Here is a 14,320-nt window from a genome sequence, read left to right as displayed (position 1 = left end):
AAGTCTGAAAATCTGGGGGCCTGATACAATGCATTAAGATAAAACACTTGTTGCATGCAAGTCTGTTTTCTCTCTGTCATTTCCCATCATTCAATTGCCCAGCATCTTTCCCTCGATTAAAGAAATCGTCTTGAGCAATTCAGAGGGATTTTTAGTGAGGTAGTGGGGAATTTTTAACCAAGATGATAAGCATGGATCTGCCCCCCCCCCCCCCCCCCCCCATTTCAACAGGGTCTGGTGTTTTCAAAATGAGAAACCCTGTATTATTTAAAGAACAAGGATCCAGCGATGCCTAATCACACAAAAAAGATAGAAAAGTCAGACAATGGGCCTGATTCACAAAGCGGTGCTAACAGTTAGTACCCTGGTGAAAAGCCCTTTATCACGCCTAAACTCTGTTTAGGCATGATAAGTTTAGGTGTGATAAGTTTTTAGGCGTGATAAGTTTAAGCACCAACTGGGTTAGCACCGCAGTGCACAGCTGATCAAAAGTTTTGCGCTAGCAAAGTCTGGTGCACTTTGCATAGAGTTTAATGGCGCTGCTTTGCATGCGGGACTTTGCATGCGATCTAAACTTATCTAAACTTAGCATGCCTAAACTTATCATGCCTAAACTTATCATGCCTAAACTGAGTTTAGGCATGATAAAAATGGTTATCACGCCTAAAGTCTCTAACTGGGTTAGCACCGCTTTGTGAATCGAGCCCAATCTGTGTACAAATAGAGGAAATCAAGACTTTTGTCATTGCTGTCACCCTATCCAGAATGTATTGACATTAGAGCTTACAAAAGATTCCAGGGGTAAAGATTCCAGGGTAAATTCTAAGCAACTGACGGCCAATCTAACATAGGCAAATGTTGATGTTCATGTGTCCATCATCAGGAGAACACTGAACAGCAATAATGTGTATAGCAAGATTGCAATGTTCTCACCCCAAATATTGCTGACCCTCAGTCATTTGCAAAATATCATGTGGACAAACCATATGGATACTGGAAGAATGTTGATTGGATGGATGAAAAAACAACAGAACATTTTGGCTTAAAGGGGAACTGAAGAGAGAGCTATATGGAGGCTGTCATGTTTATTTCCTTTTAATCAATACCAATTGCCTGGCAGCCCTGCTGGTCTATTTCTCTGCAGTAGTAACTGAATAACACCAGAAACAAGCATGCAGCTAGTCTTGTCAGATCTGACTTTAAAGTCTGAACCACTGAAACACCTGTTCTGCTGAATGCTTGTTCAGGGGCTATGGTTAATAGTATTAGAGGCAGAGGATCAGCAGGGCTGCAAGGCAACTGGTATTGCTTAAAAGGAAATAAACATGACAGCCTCCATATACCTCTCTTTTCAGTTCCCCTTTAAATAAGAAGCATCCCATTAGGAAAAAGAAGAACACATCATTCTAGCATACAAACAGTAGCCCATCTATGAAACATGGTGGTGGAAGTGTTCCGGTTTTGGCCTTTTTTGCTGTAACTGGGCCTGGGTGATGTGCCATCACTGATGGAACATTCTAAAACAAAATTTCAAAGCCTCTATCTGTGAATTGAATCCCAAGAGACAGGGGGCTATGGTGCGGTAACATTGCCATGTGCAGGGAACACACTGCAATTTTACCATTACCAGTTGTCGGTGGGCACCACACATTACCCCTTGTTGCAAAAACTGCTGCAATTGTACTGCAATAATTACCACAGTAACACATGTGGTGCTATGGTAGCAGTAACACCCTCAGCACTAAAGGGTTAATGTGTATTGCCCCTCTCCGGAATCAGTAATGGTAAAAGTGCCATCCACTTCCTGCACATGGCAACTTTGTATAATTATCCTAAACACACAAGTCAGTCTACCAAGAATAGGTAAAGAAGAAGTGAATGTTTTGGAATGGCCAAATTAAATTGCAATGTTGTGGAAAGACCTAAAGCAAATGGCTCATGTGAAGGCACTCACCCACATAAAAGAGTGATACTATTTTGTATGAAGGATTGGGCTAAAATGTCTCTGAGTTGATGTGCAGGACTGATCAACAGTCATTGTAAATGCTTAATAGCAGATATTGCGGCACAAGGGGGTCAAACCAAATGAGAACACAATTCACTTACTTCTAATATGCAGATATGCTATTGCATCTTTTTCACATTTGTTGTTTCATTTGTTTAACCTATTTTGGTTTCTGGACGTAGAAACTACGTCCAGAAACCATGCGCGCTACCGCGCGCTCCCGCGGCCGATCGCGTGCGTGCACGCGCACTCCCGGCCGCGGATTCGGTAGCCACGGAATCAATGTATCGGGCTATGGTGCCCGATCACTGATTCCTCTCCCCCGCTGAAAAAGTGTCAGCTTCTCTCGGAAGCTGTGCTTTTTCTGGCCGTTGCCTCCCCACTGCGTCACTCTAAGCATGTGTTACGCTTAGAGTGACGTCATGTAAACAAACTCATGGCCGCCATCTTGTGGCCAAAAAGTAAAACTACAACTAAAAGTGAAAAAAATTGAAAACAACACACAATTACATTATAAAACTATAGTTTACATCCCACCCTCCCAAAAATACCCAAATAAAATGTTTTAATATAAAAAAAAAACATTACAATAAAAAAAAACATGTAAATATTTACCTAAGGGTCTAAACTTTTAAAATATCAATGTAAAGATGAATTATTTCTATATTTGTTTTATTTTAAACTTGTAAATAGTGATAGATGCAAAACAGAAAAAATGCACCTTTATTTCCAAATAAAATATTGTCGCCATACATTGTGATAGGAACATAATTTTAACGGTGTAATAACCGGGACATATGGGCAAATACAATACATGAGTTTTAATTATGGAGGCATGTATTATTTTAAAACTATAATGGCTGAAAACTGAGAAAGAATGATTTTTTTTTTCGTTTTTTTTCTTATTTTTCCTGTTAAAATGCATTTACAGTAAAGTGGCTCTTAGCAAAATGTACCCCCCAAAGAAAGCCTAATTGGTGGTGGAAAAAACAAGATATAGATCAGTTCATTGTGATAAGTAGTGATAAAGTTATAGGCTAATGAATGGGAGGTGAACATTTCTCAAGTGAAAACGATGGAACGCGAATGGGTTAATTAGGTGTTTTTCACCTACTCTTAAGAATTGTTTGAAAATCAGATTATGTTTTCGGTCACATTTATATAAAAGTATAGAAAATTGTAAAGAGTTCACAAAGTTGTAAGCACCCCTTAAAACTCATGTAAATGTAACTGCTTCTTGGATAGGACCCATACCTACCCAGGTCTAAATTTTTATGCACACGTCAGATGGCACTTGGCCAAGATGCTCCTGAATGACGTGTGTACAGGTATCAGTTGAGTTTAAATAAAGAACTGGGGAGTTAGATCTTTAGCAAAAGCAATGCCTGAACCCATTGTTTTCCTCCTCACCTCTCCCCAAAAGCTGCTCCATCATCCACCAAGCTATCATCCCTCCTCCTGTCTCCATAGTAACAGACCAATCCCACAGCTACAGCCATGGGACAAATATTGTATGTACACTGCTCAAACACTAGTTGTACATAGCTTAAAGGAGTTCTTTCGCAAAAAAAGTAGGCAGTTAAAAAATGTGACAGATGACAGGTTTTGGGCCAGTCCATCTTTTTAAGGGGGATTCTCAGGGCTTTCTTTGTTTTCAACAGCATTTCCTGAACAACAGTTGCAAAATCTAACTGACATAATAGTGTGCAAGTGATTAGGAAGGCCGGCTGGTATCTTGATATTTTGGCAGTTAAACTGTTGTTCAGGAAATGCTGTTGAAAACAAAGAAAGCCCTGAGAATCCCCCTTAAAAAGATGGACTGGCCCAAAACCTGTCATCTGTCACATTTTTTAACTGCCTACTTTTTTTGCGAAAGAACCCCTTTAAGATCACCACAATGCACCACAATCATGCCACTGTTTATTACTGAAGACTGGCTTATGGGATGGGATCAGATGGAATTGGAAGAGTGTATCATTTGATTGAATACTGGTCTGTATTACAAGGTCATGTGACTGGCATGACCACTGGGATGTTTTTATTGATATCTTTTATTGGTATTTGTCAGCTAGTATAAAAAAATTAAACGCTAAAATGCATTATCTTGAATTTGAAAAACAATGCCTCGTAGCAAAAGAATTTTTAAACAAGATAACATTAACACTAAAGCACAGCAGTGACACAGATCCACTCCTGCAATCAACAAACATTGCAGCCTCTGACTGTGCACCTACTTATTCTTTACTCTACATAAAGGTTCACTTTACCCACTATGATGTCTAGTTATTGCTATCAGTTTCCACAAGATTGCATTGTTATTGAAAAGTGGGTCACCCCAAAAAATTTTTATAGTAACTTTTGTTGCATACAAGCACACAGCATAAGTGCCTAAAGCACAGACCCATAATAGTGTGGCCAATTATATAAATTTAAGACAGTAAAGTGCAGTTTAGTTGTAGTGGGATAGAGCCCTGTTTGGCATGATTAGTTACAGGATATTACTATGACAGAAATTGGTATCAGGGTTACCTTTTTCCTGGCTTGCTGGTCTTTGGAAGAATGAGCTTTAACATGCTTTCGTAATGAACTTGGATCTGTGTAGCGCTTACTGCATCCTGGAATCTGACAGGCATAGGGTTTCTAGACAAGAAAATCGCATAATATAATCAAATTACTTCATTCGTAACTCCCTTTCCACATTTGTTATCAATGAACACTCCCAGAGGTACTTACAACATAGGAATCATTTGCTCAAGGAAGGATTAGCAAAATCAGATACGGCAGATTAGTGGAGCTGTCTAACAGCAGTGACTGTCCAGAAAGCAGTGGTTAGGCTAGAGAAGAATCCCACTATAGGCACAGGTAAAAAGTAAGAAAAAAAGTCAGATTTAAAGCAGCTAGTAAAGTGATGAAAATATATTAGGAAGAAGCAATATAATTTTAGCATGTCTGCAATTTTGGAGGAAAGAAAAGCAAGCTTGGCACAGTAATTTGAAAAGCTTAAAATCAGTTTAACGCTGTTGAAGGAAATCATAAACTAGGACTGTTCAATGTCAGGATCCTGGAGGAGGTAATTATTTTGCTTAGTGAACTAAAACCAATTCAGCATTGTCTGTAATTACATCAATTCTAGTACTGCTTTAGGACAGAGTCAAATACTATTGTTATTATATAGGATTTCATGGCTGACATGGATACATTGTATAAATGTAAACAGATAATTAAGAACTTGTTAAATGTAAGTAAACAGATGACTGAAACTATTGAGGTGCAGCTACAGTTGAACTTCATCTGACCAAAAATGGGTAGATGTCTATCTCAGACCAGCAAGTACAGAGACAACACTCTTCTGGCCCATCTGGACCCTCTGTTAAGCACTGTATAGCTTGCTCAGCAAAAGGACGCACCCGCAATGAAGACTGCCTTCCCCCTTTATCAGGGAGAACAGGAAAGGCTAAGGTCATCACAAAGAGAATTTCTAAAATCATTCTGTGTGCTGAAGTACCCTTCCTATGGCCACAAATGAGCCACATAAGCATACATCTGTATTGTGAATTAGGGGTAGGGAGATGCCATGTATGACCATAATAAAACAGCATTAAATGACAGCTATTCTGTAGATTATTAAGGGCTTGGAAATAGATGTTTTAGTTCTATTTAATAAGAAATAAAGAAAATGCTAAAGGGTTTACAGACTATCATTACCACTGTACTGAACTTAGCAATAGCTTTAGAGCAATAACCATAAAGGCAAATGGATCAGAAAATAGTAGGCATTAGGATTAGTCTAATGTGAGCTTAGTGTTAGAGTTAGGGAGAGGATTGGCAAACGGGTAAGCATTACATCTAGGCCAATGTCACCTGACTCAAGTGACAAAACATACTTCACTACTATCATTTGTTTCTTCCCAGCAATGTGCTCATAGTGCAAATATTTTACTAGCGAATGTAACAGTCATCATTAACTCAACTATCAGTGTTAACAATGAGATTTGTAGCTGACTGTTGCTTCTGATAGAAAAATATTTGTAGCATGAAATTACTTGAAAACTGACATATTTATCACTGTTCTGTTGGAAGCAAGAAATTGGAGCGCTCACTAATGGAGGAAGTTTTGGTGTTGCCATAGGAAATATCGGTGATTGGTTGGAAATTTGGGTGCCCGCAGCACCTGATAAATATCGGGCAGCGCAATGCAAAATACAGCTAAAAATAGCTTGCCCAAAAAAAACTTTTGTTTTTTGTGGATCGGTGGTGGCAGGGGAACAGTTAAGGTTACCTGTGCAGGCAGGTGGTTAAGGTTTGCCATTGGAGGGTGGTTAAGGTCATCTGTGGGGGGGGGGGGAGTGGTTAAGGTTACCTGTTGGGGCAGTGGTTAAGGTCAAACATTGTTAGTGGGATGGTTCAGTGTGAGAATAGGGTTATGTATAGCTGTAGTAAAATATCTGTATTTATTACAAATATTTTACGATCTCCATTTTCACTGTAACAGTAAATATGTGTAAATATACTGATATTATCTCCCTTGTGTCCTCCTCTGTGCCTCTTTTTGTCCCCATGCCCCTTATTGTCCCCGTTGTGCACTCCTATGTCCCTCTTTTCATTCTTGTATTCTGTATTGTCCACCTTGTGTCCTCTGTGCCTTCTTTTGTCCCCCTGTGTCCTGTATCGTCTTTCTGTGTCCTGGAATGTCCCCCTTGTGTCCTCCCCTGTACCACTTTTTGTTCATGTGCCCTATATTGTCCCCCTGTGTCCTTTATCATCTCCCTATATTGTCCTCATTTGCCCCCCAAATGCAGAGTGTACCAGTCAGCGGAATCCGGGCATGTCTCTTACCTGATCCAAGGATGCCCACAGCAATCAGAGATGTCTCCTCTTCCCCACTCTTCCCCTAATGCTGGCTTCTGCTGAACACATTTTTAAATGTGACTGGCATGAGGGAGAGGAGAAGCCTCTGATCACCGTGGGCAACCTCGGATCAGGTGAGAGACAGGCACTACATCCAATGCTAATTACTCTGTATGGGGGGAGCAAAGAAGGACACGGGGCTAGTACAGGGAGTCTCTGACATTGTGGCGGGTTGGAGGTTTGTATCGGCATGCGTTCCTATGTCGGGGACTTTCTGTATTGGGAATTAAAGATGTAGTGACTTTTCTCCCCACTTTTGAAAAAAAGTGTGTCGTATTTTCTGAAAAATACGGTACTTACCAAGCTGTTTATTTACATTTGTCTTCAGCGCCAAGAGCTTTGTATTAAAGAGAAGTGAGAGGAATATAAAGGCTGCCATCTTCATTCTCTAGTAAACAATGCCAGTTGCCTTGCTTCTGTGCCGATGCTCTGCCTCTAATACTTCGAGTTACTGTCCCAGATCTAGCATGCAGATCAGATGCTTTGACTCTGGTCTTAGAGGGTGTGGTACCAATGGAGTTTGAGGACCTTCCAAAGGAGAAAAAAAGGAGACAGGGATACCAGGAGCCCCTGATAGTTTAGCACGTCGAGGGTATAGGACACTCAACAACAGTATGTGCAGAATACTCACAAGAATAGGTTGCAAGACCGACAACCATAGTGTAACAGCTGGTGAGGAAAGTCCATTCTCACTTCTTTAGTTTTTGTCAAAATAGGTTGCTCTCCAGGAAAGGAAAAGGGGTGTAAGGGTTCCAAGGAACCAACATATATGGCCAACAACCCGGGCTGAGGGGGTTTGTGTGGGATATTACTGGGAGGGATAAGGCAGCCAAAGATGTGATGTGTGGAAGGGATAATGTCAGCTGAATAAACATAAATGAATAGGCTTACCTCTAAAAGAAGGTGGTAGCCCGAATAAAGTAATACAAATTTTAATAGAAACCAGACACTTGAATGATAACGTGTTTTGCGGATCGCAGTCTGCTTCTTCAGATCAAATAACAAAGTGTCTCAATACTAGCGATTTGCAAGCAGGGAGCGCCTCTACTCTCACCTGACTCCACTGGCTTCATGCTTATTGCAGGTGTGACTTAAAAATAACTACATTTAAAAGTTCAGCTCGACAGCATGGCAACTGGCATTGTTTATAAGGAAAGATGTTTGCCTCATTCCTGTCACTTCAGGTTCCCTTTAAGAACTTTGTGGGTGAGCTCTCATTACCAACATACATTGCCAGCTTGTTATATCAGATTATGGGGCACTAAATAAGGAAGATAGAAAGAAGAGTCTCACATGTTGAACTATGACTGGTCTACTCAAGAAAATCAGTTTCCACAGCTGTACATTTCTACGTTACTGACACTATGTTCTGGCAGAGAGCAGTGTGCCAATTACAGGAACCACAACAATCAATCACATGGTCCGTTCACTGATCTTTCTCAGTAATGTTGAATTTGATTGGATGCAACAAGTGTTTGTGCAATATGCAGGTCCTTCTCAAAAAATTAGCATATTGTGATAAAGTTCATTATTTTCTGTAATGTACTGATAAACATTAGACTTTCATATATTTTAGATTCATTACACACAACTGAAGTAGTTCAAGCCTTTTATTGTTTTAATATTGAGAATTTTGGAATACAGCTCATGAAAACCCCAAATTCCTTTCTCAAAAAATTAGCATATCATGAAAAGGTTATCTAAACAAGCTATTAACCTAATCATCTGAATCAACTAATTAACTCTAAACACCTGATTCCTGAGATTCCTGAGGCTTTTAAAAACTCCCAGCCTGGTTCATTACTCAAAACCGCAATCATGGGTAAGACTGCCGACCTGACTCCTGTCCAGAAGGCCATCATTGACACCCTCAAGCAAGAGGGTAAGACACAGAAAGAAATTTCTGAAAGAATAGGCTGTTCCCAGAGTGCTGTATCAAGGCACCTCAGTGGGAAGTCTGTGGGAAGGAAAAAGTGTGGCAGAAAACGCTGCACAACGAGAAGAGGTGACCAGACCCTGAGGAAGATTGTGGAGAAGGACCGATTCCAGACCTTGGGGGACCTGCGGAAGCAGTGGACTGAGTCTGGAGTAGAAACATACAGAGCCGACGTGTACAGGCGTGTGCAGGAAATGGGCTACAGGTGCCGCATTCCCCAGGTCAAGCCACTTTTGAACCAGAAACATCGGCATAAGCGCCTGACCTGGGCTACAGAGAAGCAGCACTGGACTGTTGCTCAGTGGTCCAAAGTACTTTTTTCAGATGAAAGCAACTTTTGCATGTCATTCGGAAATCGAGGTGCCAGAGTCTGGAGGAAGACTGGGGAGAGGGAAATGCCAAAATGCCTGAAGTCCAGTGTCAAGTACCCACAGTCAGTGATGGTCTGGGGTGCCATGTCAGCTGCTGGTGTTGGTCCACTGTGTTTTATCAAGGGCAGGGTCAATGCAGCTAGCTATCAGGAGATTTTGGAGCACTTCATGCTTCCATCTGCTGAAAAGATTTATGGAGATGAAGATTTCATTTTTCAGCATGACTTGGCACCTGCTCACAGTGCCAAAACCACTAGTAAATGGTTTATTGACCATGGTATTACTGTGCTCAATTGGCCGGCCAACTCTCCTGACCTGAACCCCATAGGTAATCTGTGGGATATTGTGAAGAGAAAGTTGAGAGAAGCAAGACCCAACACTCTGGATGAGCTTAAGGCCGCTATCGAAGCATCCCGGGCCTCCATAACACCTGAGCAGTGCCACAGGCTGATTGCCTCCATGCCACGCTGCATTGAAGCAGTCATTTCTGCAAATGGATTCCTGACCAAGTATTGAGTGCATAACTGAACATCATTATTTGAAGGTTGACTTTTTTTGTTTTAAAAACACTTTTCTTTTATTGGTCGGATGAAATATGTTAATTTTTTGAGATAGGAATTTTGGGTTTTCATGAGCTGTATGCCAAAATCATCAATATTAAAACAATAAAAGGCTTGAACTACTTCAGTTGTGTGTAATGAATCTAAAATATATGAAATTCTAATGTTTATCAGTACATTACAGAAAATAATGAACTTTATCACAATATGCTAATTTTTTTAGAAGGACCTGTACATACTGCCTATATTACTAATTCCAAATCTTAGAAACTCTGTTTATAAAGGTACACAGAAAAATGTGCTACTCTTTCAAAATGTATGTGTTGCAGTGCCTTCGTAACAAACTTTCACATCCAAAATGTATTGGAAAGGCAGAAATGAGCCTGTCACAGTTTACACTAATTGTGAATTAAGCATGAAAAAAAAACTTTAAGGATGCTCACAATTAATGTCCTCAGCTGATTTTGCCTTTGGCCATGTCATGGTCTCTGCTATACACAGCATAATGCAGGAAAAGAAGAAGAAACAGTGATTTGGAAGGATTGCTCATACAAAGCTCAGACACTTGGCAACTGTGTGGGTGTCTTTTCTTGCAGTACAAGCTTATTATTTGATGTGTCTTTCCTTACAGTATCCAGGTGCGTCCTTTGATGCTTGGCACGATCGCTAGAGTTGCTGAAAGCCTTTTGACAGCCAGGATGCTGGCACAGATAAGGCTTTTCTCCTGTATGACTCCGCAAGTGAATCTTCAGGTTTTCCAGCCTCGAGAATGCTTTCTTGCAACCTTCAAACTGAAATAAGAAGCAAAATTAGGAGGTATTTTTCTTTCTATGCCCTTAAAAGCACTGCAACATATTCTGCAAACTAGAGGGCACAATTTAATGGTTCAAGTTTCATCATTCATATAAAATGGATTTCCAGTTGGGCGTTACTAAGATGTTTAAACTTCTTTGAAGTCTGTGCAACAAGCTGCCCTTTTAATTTCAATGAAGGGAACCACAACAGTAATTTCATTAAAGGAATAGCAGGTTATTTAAAAGGTCAAAATAAAATAAAATAGAATATATATGTCATCCATTAACAGCCGCAGAAGGTATTCTTTCTGTGTAATTTAACTTGTGTCTGTCAGGCAGGTTAACCTCTTTTCTCTATGCATTGCTTGTCACATGACTGCAACATGCTGGTAACTCTTTGATTAGCAGCATTAAAGAGAGTCTGAAGCGAGAATAAAACTCGCTTCAGACCTCAAGAGTTAGCAGGGGCATGTGTGCCCCTGCTAAACCGCCGCTATCCCGCGGCTTAACGGGGGTCCCTGATCCCCCAAATCCCCTCCGTAATGCAGGGGAGCGCTTCCTGGTTGGGGCAGGGCTAACCGCCGCAGCCCTGCCCCACGCGCGTCTGTCAACGCGTATCTCCGCCTCTCCCCCGCCCCTCTCAGTCTTCCTTCACTGAGAGGGGCGGGGGAGAGGCGGCGATGCGCCGCTGACAGACGCGACTGGAGGCAGGGCTGCAGCCGTTAGCCCTGCCTCCAGGAGCGACCAAGTCTGTGACCAAGTGTCGCAGTGGGGGGTTTGGGGGTCAAGGGACCCCCATTTAGCGGCGCTATTGCGGCGGTTTAGCAGGGGCACACGTGCCCCTGCTAACTATGAGCTCTGAAGCGAGATTTATTCTTGCTTCAGAGTCTCTTTAACAGGAACCAAACCTTACCCCTCTTCCCCATAAGTGCCACCACCTGCTCAGAAGATAACAGCCAATTGCTTTCATCTGCCACACTAGGTATTATTTCTGTGCATCTTAACTTGTTATCCTCTTTGCTCCCTGCACTGCTCATCATGTGACTGCAGAATGTTAATAACTGTTTGTTCAGCAGCATTTACATGTACCCCCCAAGTCAAACAGTCAAATCATCGTATCCATAGGTGAGGAGTGTGATGCTACTACAGCAACGGGATTAGAAACCTTGTAAAAATATACAATATATGCTTTAATAAATTAGGTGCTTATGCAGAAAAGTTATCAAAAGATAGTGTTTCTAAAAAAATGTTTCTTTAATTGAGTAATTGAAAACAGCTGTTACTTTTCAGATGACCCTCACATATATACTCCTATTGTTGATATTGGGGAAATCTAGTATAATTTCCTGTTCTGTAACTAGCCACAGGAAGTCAAGAAATAGACAAAACTCTGACTCAGCAATAAAATGCTTTGATGCTCTGCCTATTTTATGCCATGTCACGGGCAGTACATGGACTTGAAGAGGCATACAAAGACAATATACTACTATAGGAGCAGTGGAAACAATTTGCAACTATTTTTTTTTGAAGAGAAGTGCATTTCACTAAATTATATAATAACCTCATTCAGCACTAGGTGCATTGTTCAATGTTCTACTTCACCGACAGACACTGAACATCCGTGGTTTACACTGAACAATATAAGGCAGCACCAAGGTGCACTCTGCCATTTCCAAATACTATACAGAGCACCAGAAGAGAACATTCCACTCAACTGCTCTTACTTGGTGTTTACTGCTAAAACACAAAAAAACACTTAATGAACCCATTAAAGGGATACTGTAGGGGGGGTCAGGGGAAAATGAGTTGAACTTACCCGGGGCTTCTAACGGTCCCCCGCAGACATCCTGTGTTGGCGCAGCCACTCACCGATGCTCCGGCCCCGCCTCCGGTTCACTTCTGGAATTTCAGACTTTAAAGTCTGAAAACCACTGCGCCTGCGTTGCCGTGTCCTCGATCCCGCTGATGTCATCAAGAGCGCACAGCGCAGGCCCAGTATGGTCTGTGTCTGCACAGTACACTCCTGGTGACATCAGTGAGAGCAAGGACACGGGCGTGCAGGCACAGTGGTTTTCTGACTTTAAAGTCAGAAATTCCAGAAGTGAACTGGAGGCGGGGCCGGAGCATCGGTGAGTGGCTGCGCCAACACAGGATGTCTGCGGGGGACCATTAGAAGCCCCGGGTAAGTTCAGCTCATTTTTCCCCGACCCCCCTACAGTATCCCTTTAAACACTACTTCTGAATGAAAGTGTACCGGCACTATTAAAGCACCTGTCAACAGTTATTGAAAAGATGACCATAGATATGGGATCATACGATTTGCCTAAATTAAGTGTCAATCTTATGTATGTGGTTAAAGAATCTTGAACAAATGTTGTTTTTATCATCTACTAAACAGCACTGGAAGATTCTGCATGGCACTGCATCCTCCTTTTCCTGTTTATGAAATTGTCACCACTTGTCCAACTTCTTCTTTAATTGTTGTGGAAATTTGGGGCATAAATTACCCCTTTTAGTAATTCTTTCTGTTAGTCTGCCTTTTCTGATCTCTTAAACTCACCATAAACATAACAGTCTAATTGTTCAACCCAAAACACATGCAGTATGAGATCCACCAAACTGAACAGCCTCTCAATCTTATTAAATAAGACCAATCCAAAACTATAAATACAGTTTTAAGCAAATCTATGTTTTAAGTCCTCCTTGTTGATAAATGTGGCATGGCTTCCTTAAGCCAGCGTATCGTGGCACTCTGTCCAAACTTCAGACGTTGAGAGGTATAACAGATATTGCACCTTAGACACCTACCAAAAAAAAAAAGCTTCAACCAATTCACTTGAGTTCCACATATTCGCATTAATGTTCCTTCCAGCAAAGCATGCTTTTCAGCTGATAAAACTTAAAGGCTAACTAATGCTGAGATTGCAGGGAGGGTTTTCACATGAGGTCACATGTGACATAAACAGCAATGGAAATGAAAAGTAGATACTGAAGTTCCAAGAATCACACAACTGCTTCCAGTGGGAACCATTCCTCCTCAGGGTTTATATCAATTAGTAGTTGATAAACCAATTAATTCTAAAGACAACAGAGAATGGTGCTTCACAGACAACAGCAAAATACTTAGGGTGAAGTTTTATGAGGGATGCCCATAACATTTTCAGTGTATAAAGCCTCATACTTATGATTTTTTTTTTTGCTTCCTGGAATCGGGTGTACTCCCCTGGGTGAAAGTTCAGGCTTGTGATCTGTATAAACATATTGCTAGCCTGCAGGCTAGTGACAAGTTCTGTTGCTTGAGAGTGGGAAAGGGATGTCAGAGCAGCGAATGACAGCATGGAACTAAACAGGTGGGGTGAGTAGGAGAACAATTCTTTCTGCCTGCACATGTCTGAAACAACCCCCAAGGCTAACCCCTCACCAATGTACATATGCTAGATTGTTGACAAAGGTGACCCTGACTTGATGCCCTGGCCAAAAACCATCTTGCACAGGGATGGGCAAACTTTTCTCCTTACGGACCACATTCCTCTAGCGGCCCACATAGTACCTGTGCTCTGCTCGCCTCCCTCCCAGCAGAGTTGCGAGTATGCATAGTGATAGGTTTTAACTCACTCAATCACACTTTTCAGCAGCAATCACCGTGGCCAGGGCAGCGTCATGTGACACGCTGATACATACTAACGGCTGCTCACATGACACTGCCGTGGCCATAGACATTGGTGCTGGAAAGTGCGATTGGGTGC

At 41.5% G+C, this 14,320-nt stretch overlaps 1 protein-coding gene across 2 annotated transcripts in view; it reads right to left on the bottom strand.

Annotated features, from left to right (window-relative positions):
* The window catches only part of GLIS3 (GLIS family zinc finger 3), a 619,418-nt gene that overhangs the window by 202,695 nt on the left and 402,403 nt on the right, over positions 1-14,320 (bottom strand). For both annotated transcript variants that reach the window (XM_068271394.1, XM_068271395.1), the window contains exons 5-6: positions 10,410-10,571; positions 4,535-4,645 (exon numbers count right to left, since the gene is read on the bottom strand). In XM_068271394.1, the coding sequence (XP_068127495.1) occupies positions 4,535-4,645; positions 10,410-10,571 (273 nt within the window). The remainder of the gene's footprint in view (positions 1-4,534; positions 4,646-10,409; positions 10,572-14,320) is intronic.

This window comes from Hyperolius riggenbachi, chromosome 1 (assembly GCF_040937935.1).
Source record: "Hyperolius riggenbachi isolate aHypRig1 chromosome 1, aHypRig1.pri, whole genome shotgun sequence".
Lineage (NCBI taxonomy): Eukaryota > Metazoa > Chordata > Amphibia > Anura > Hyperoliidae > Hyperolius > Hyperolius riggenbachi.
The sequence above is the reverse complement of the archived record's forward strand: the minus strand, read 5'-3'. Positions and strand labels throughout refer to the sequence as shown.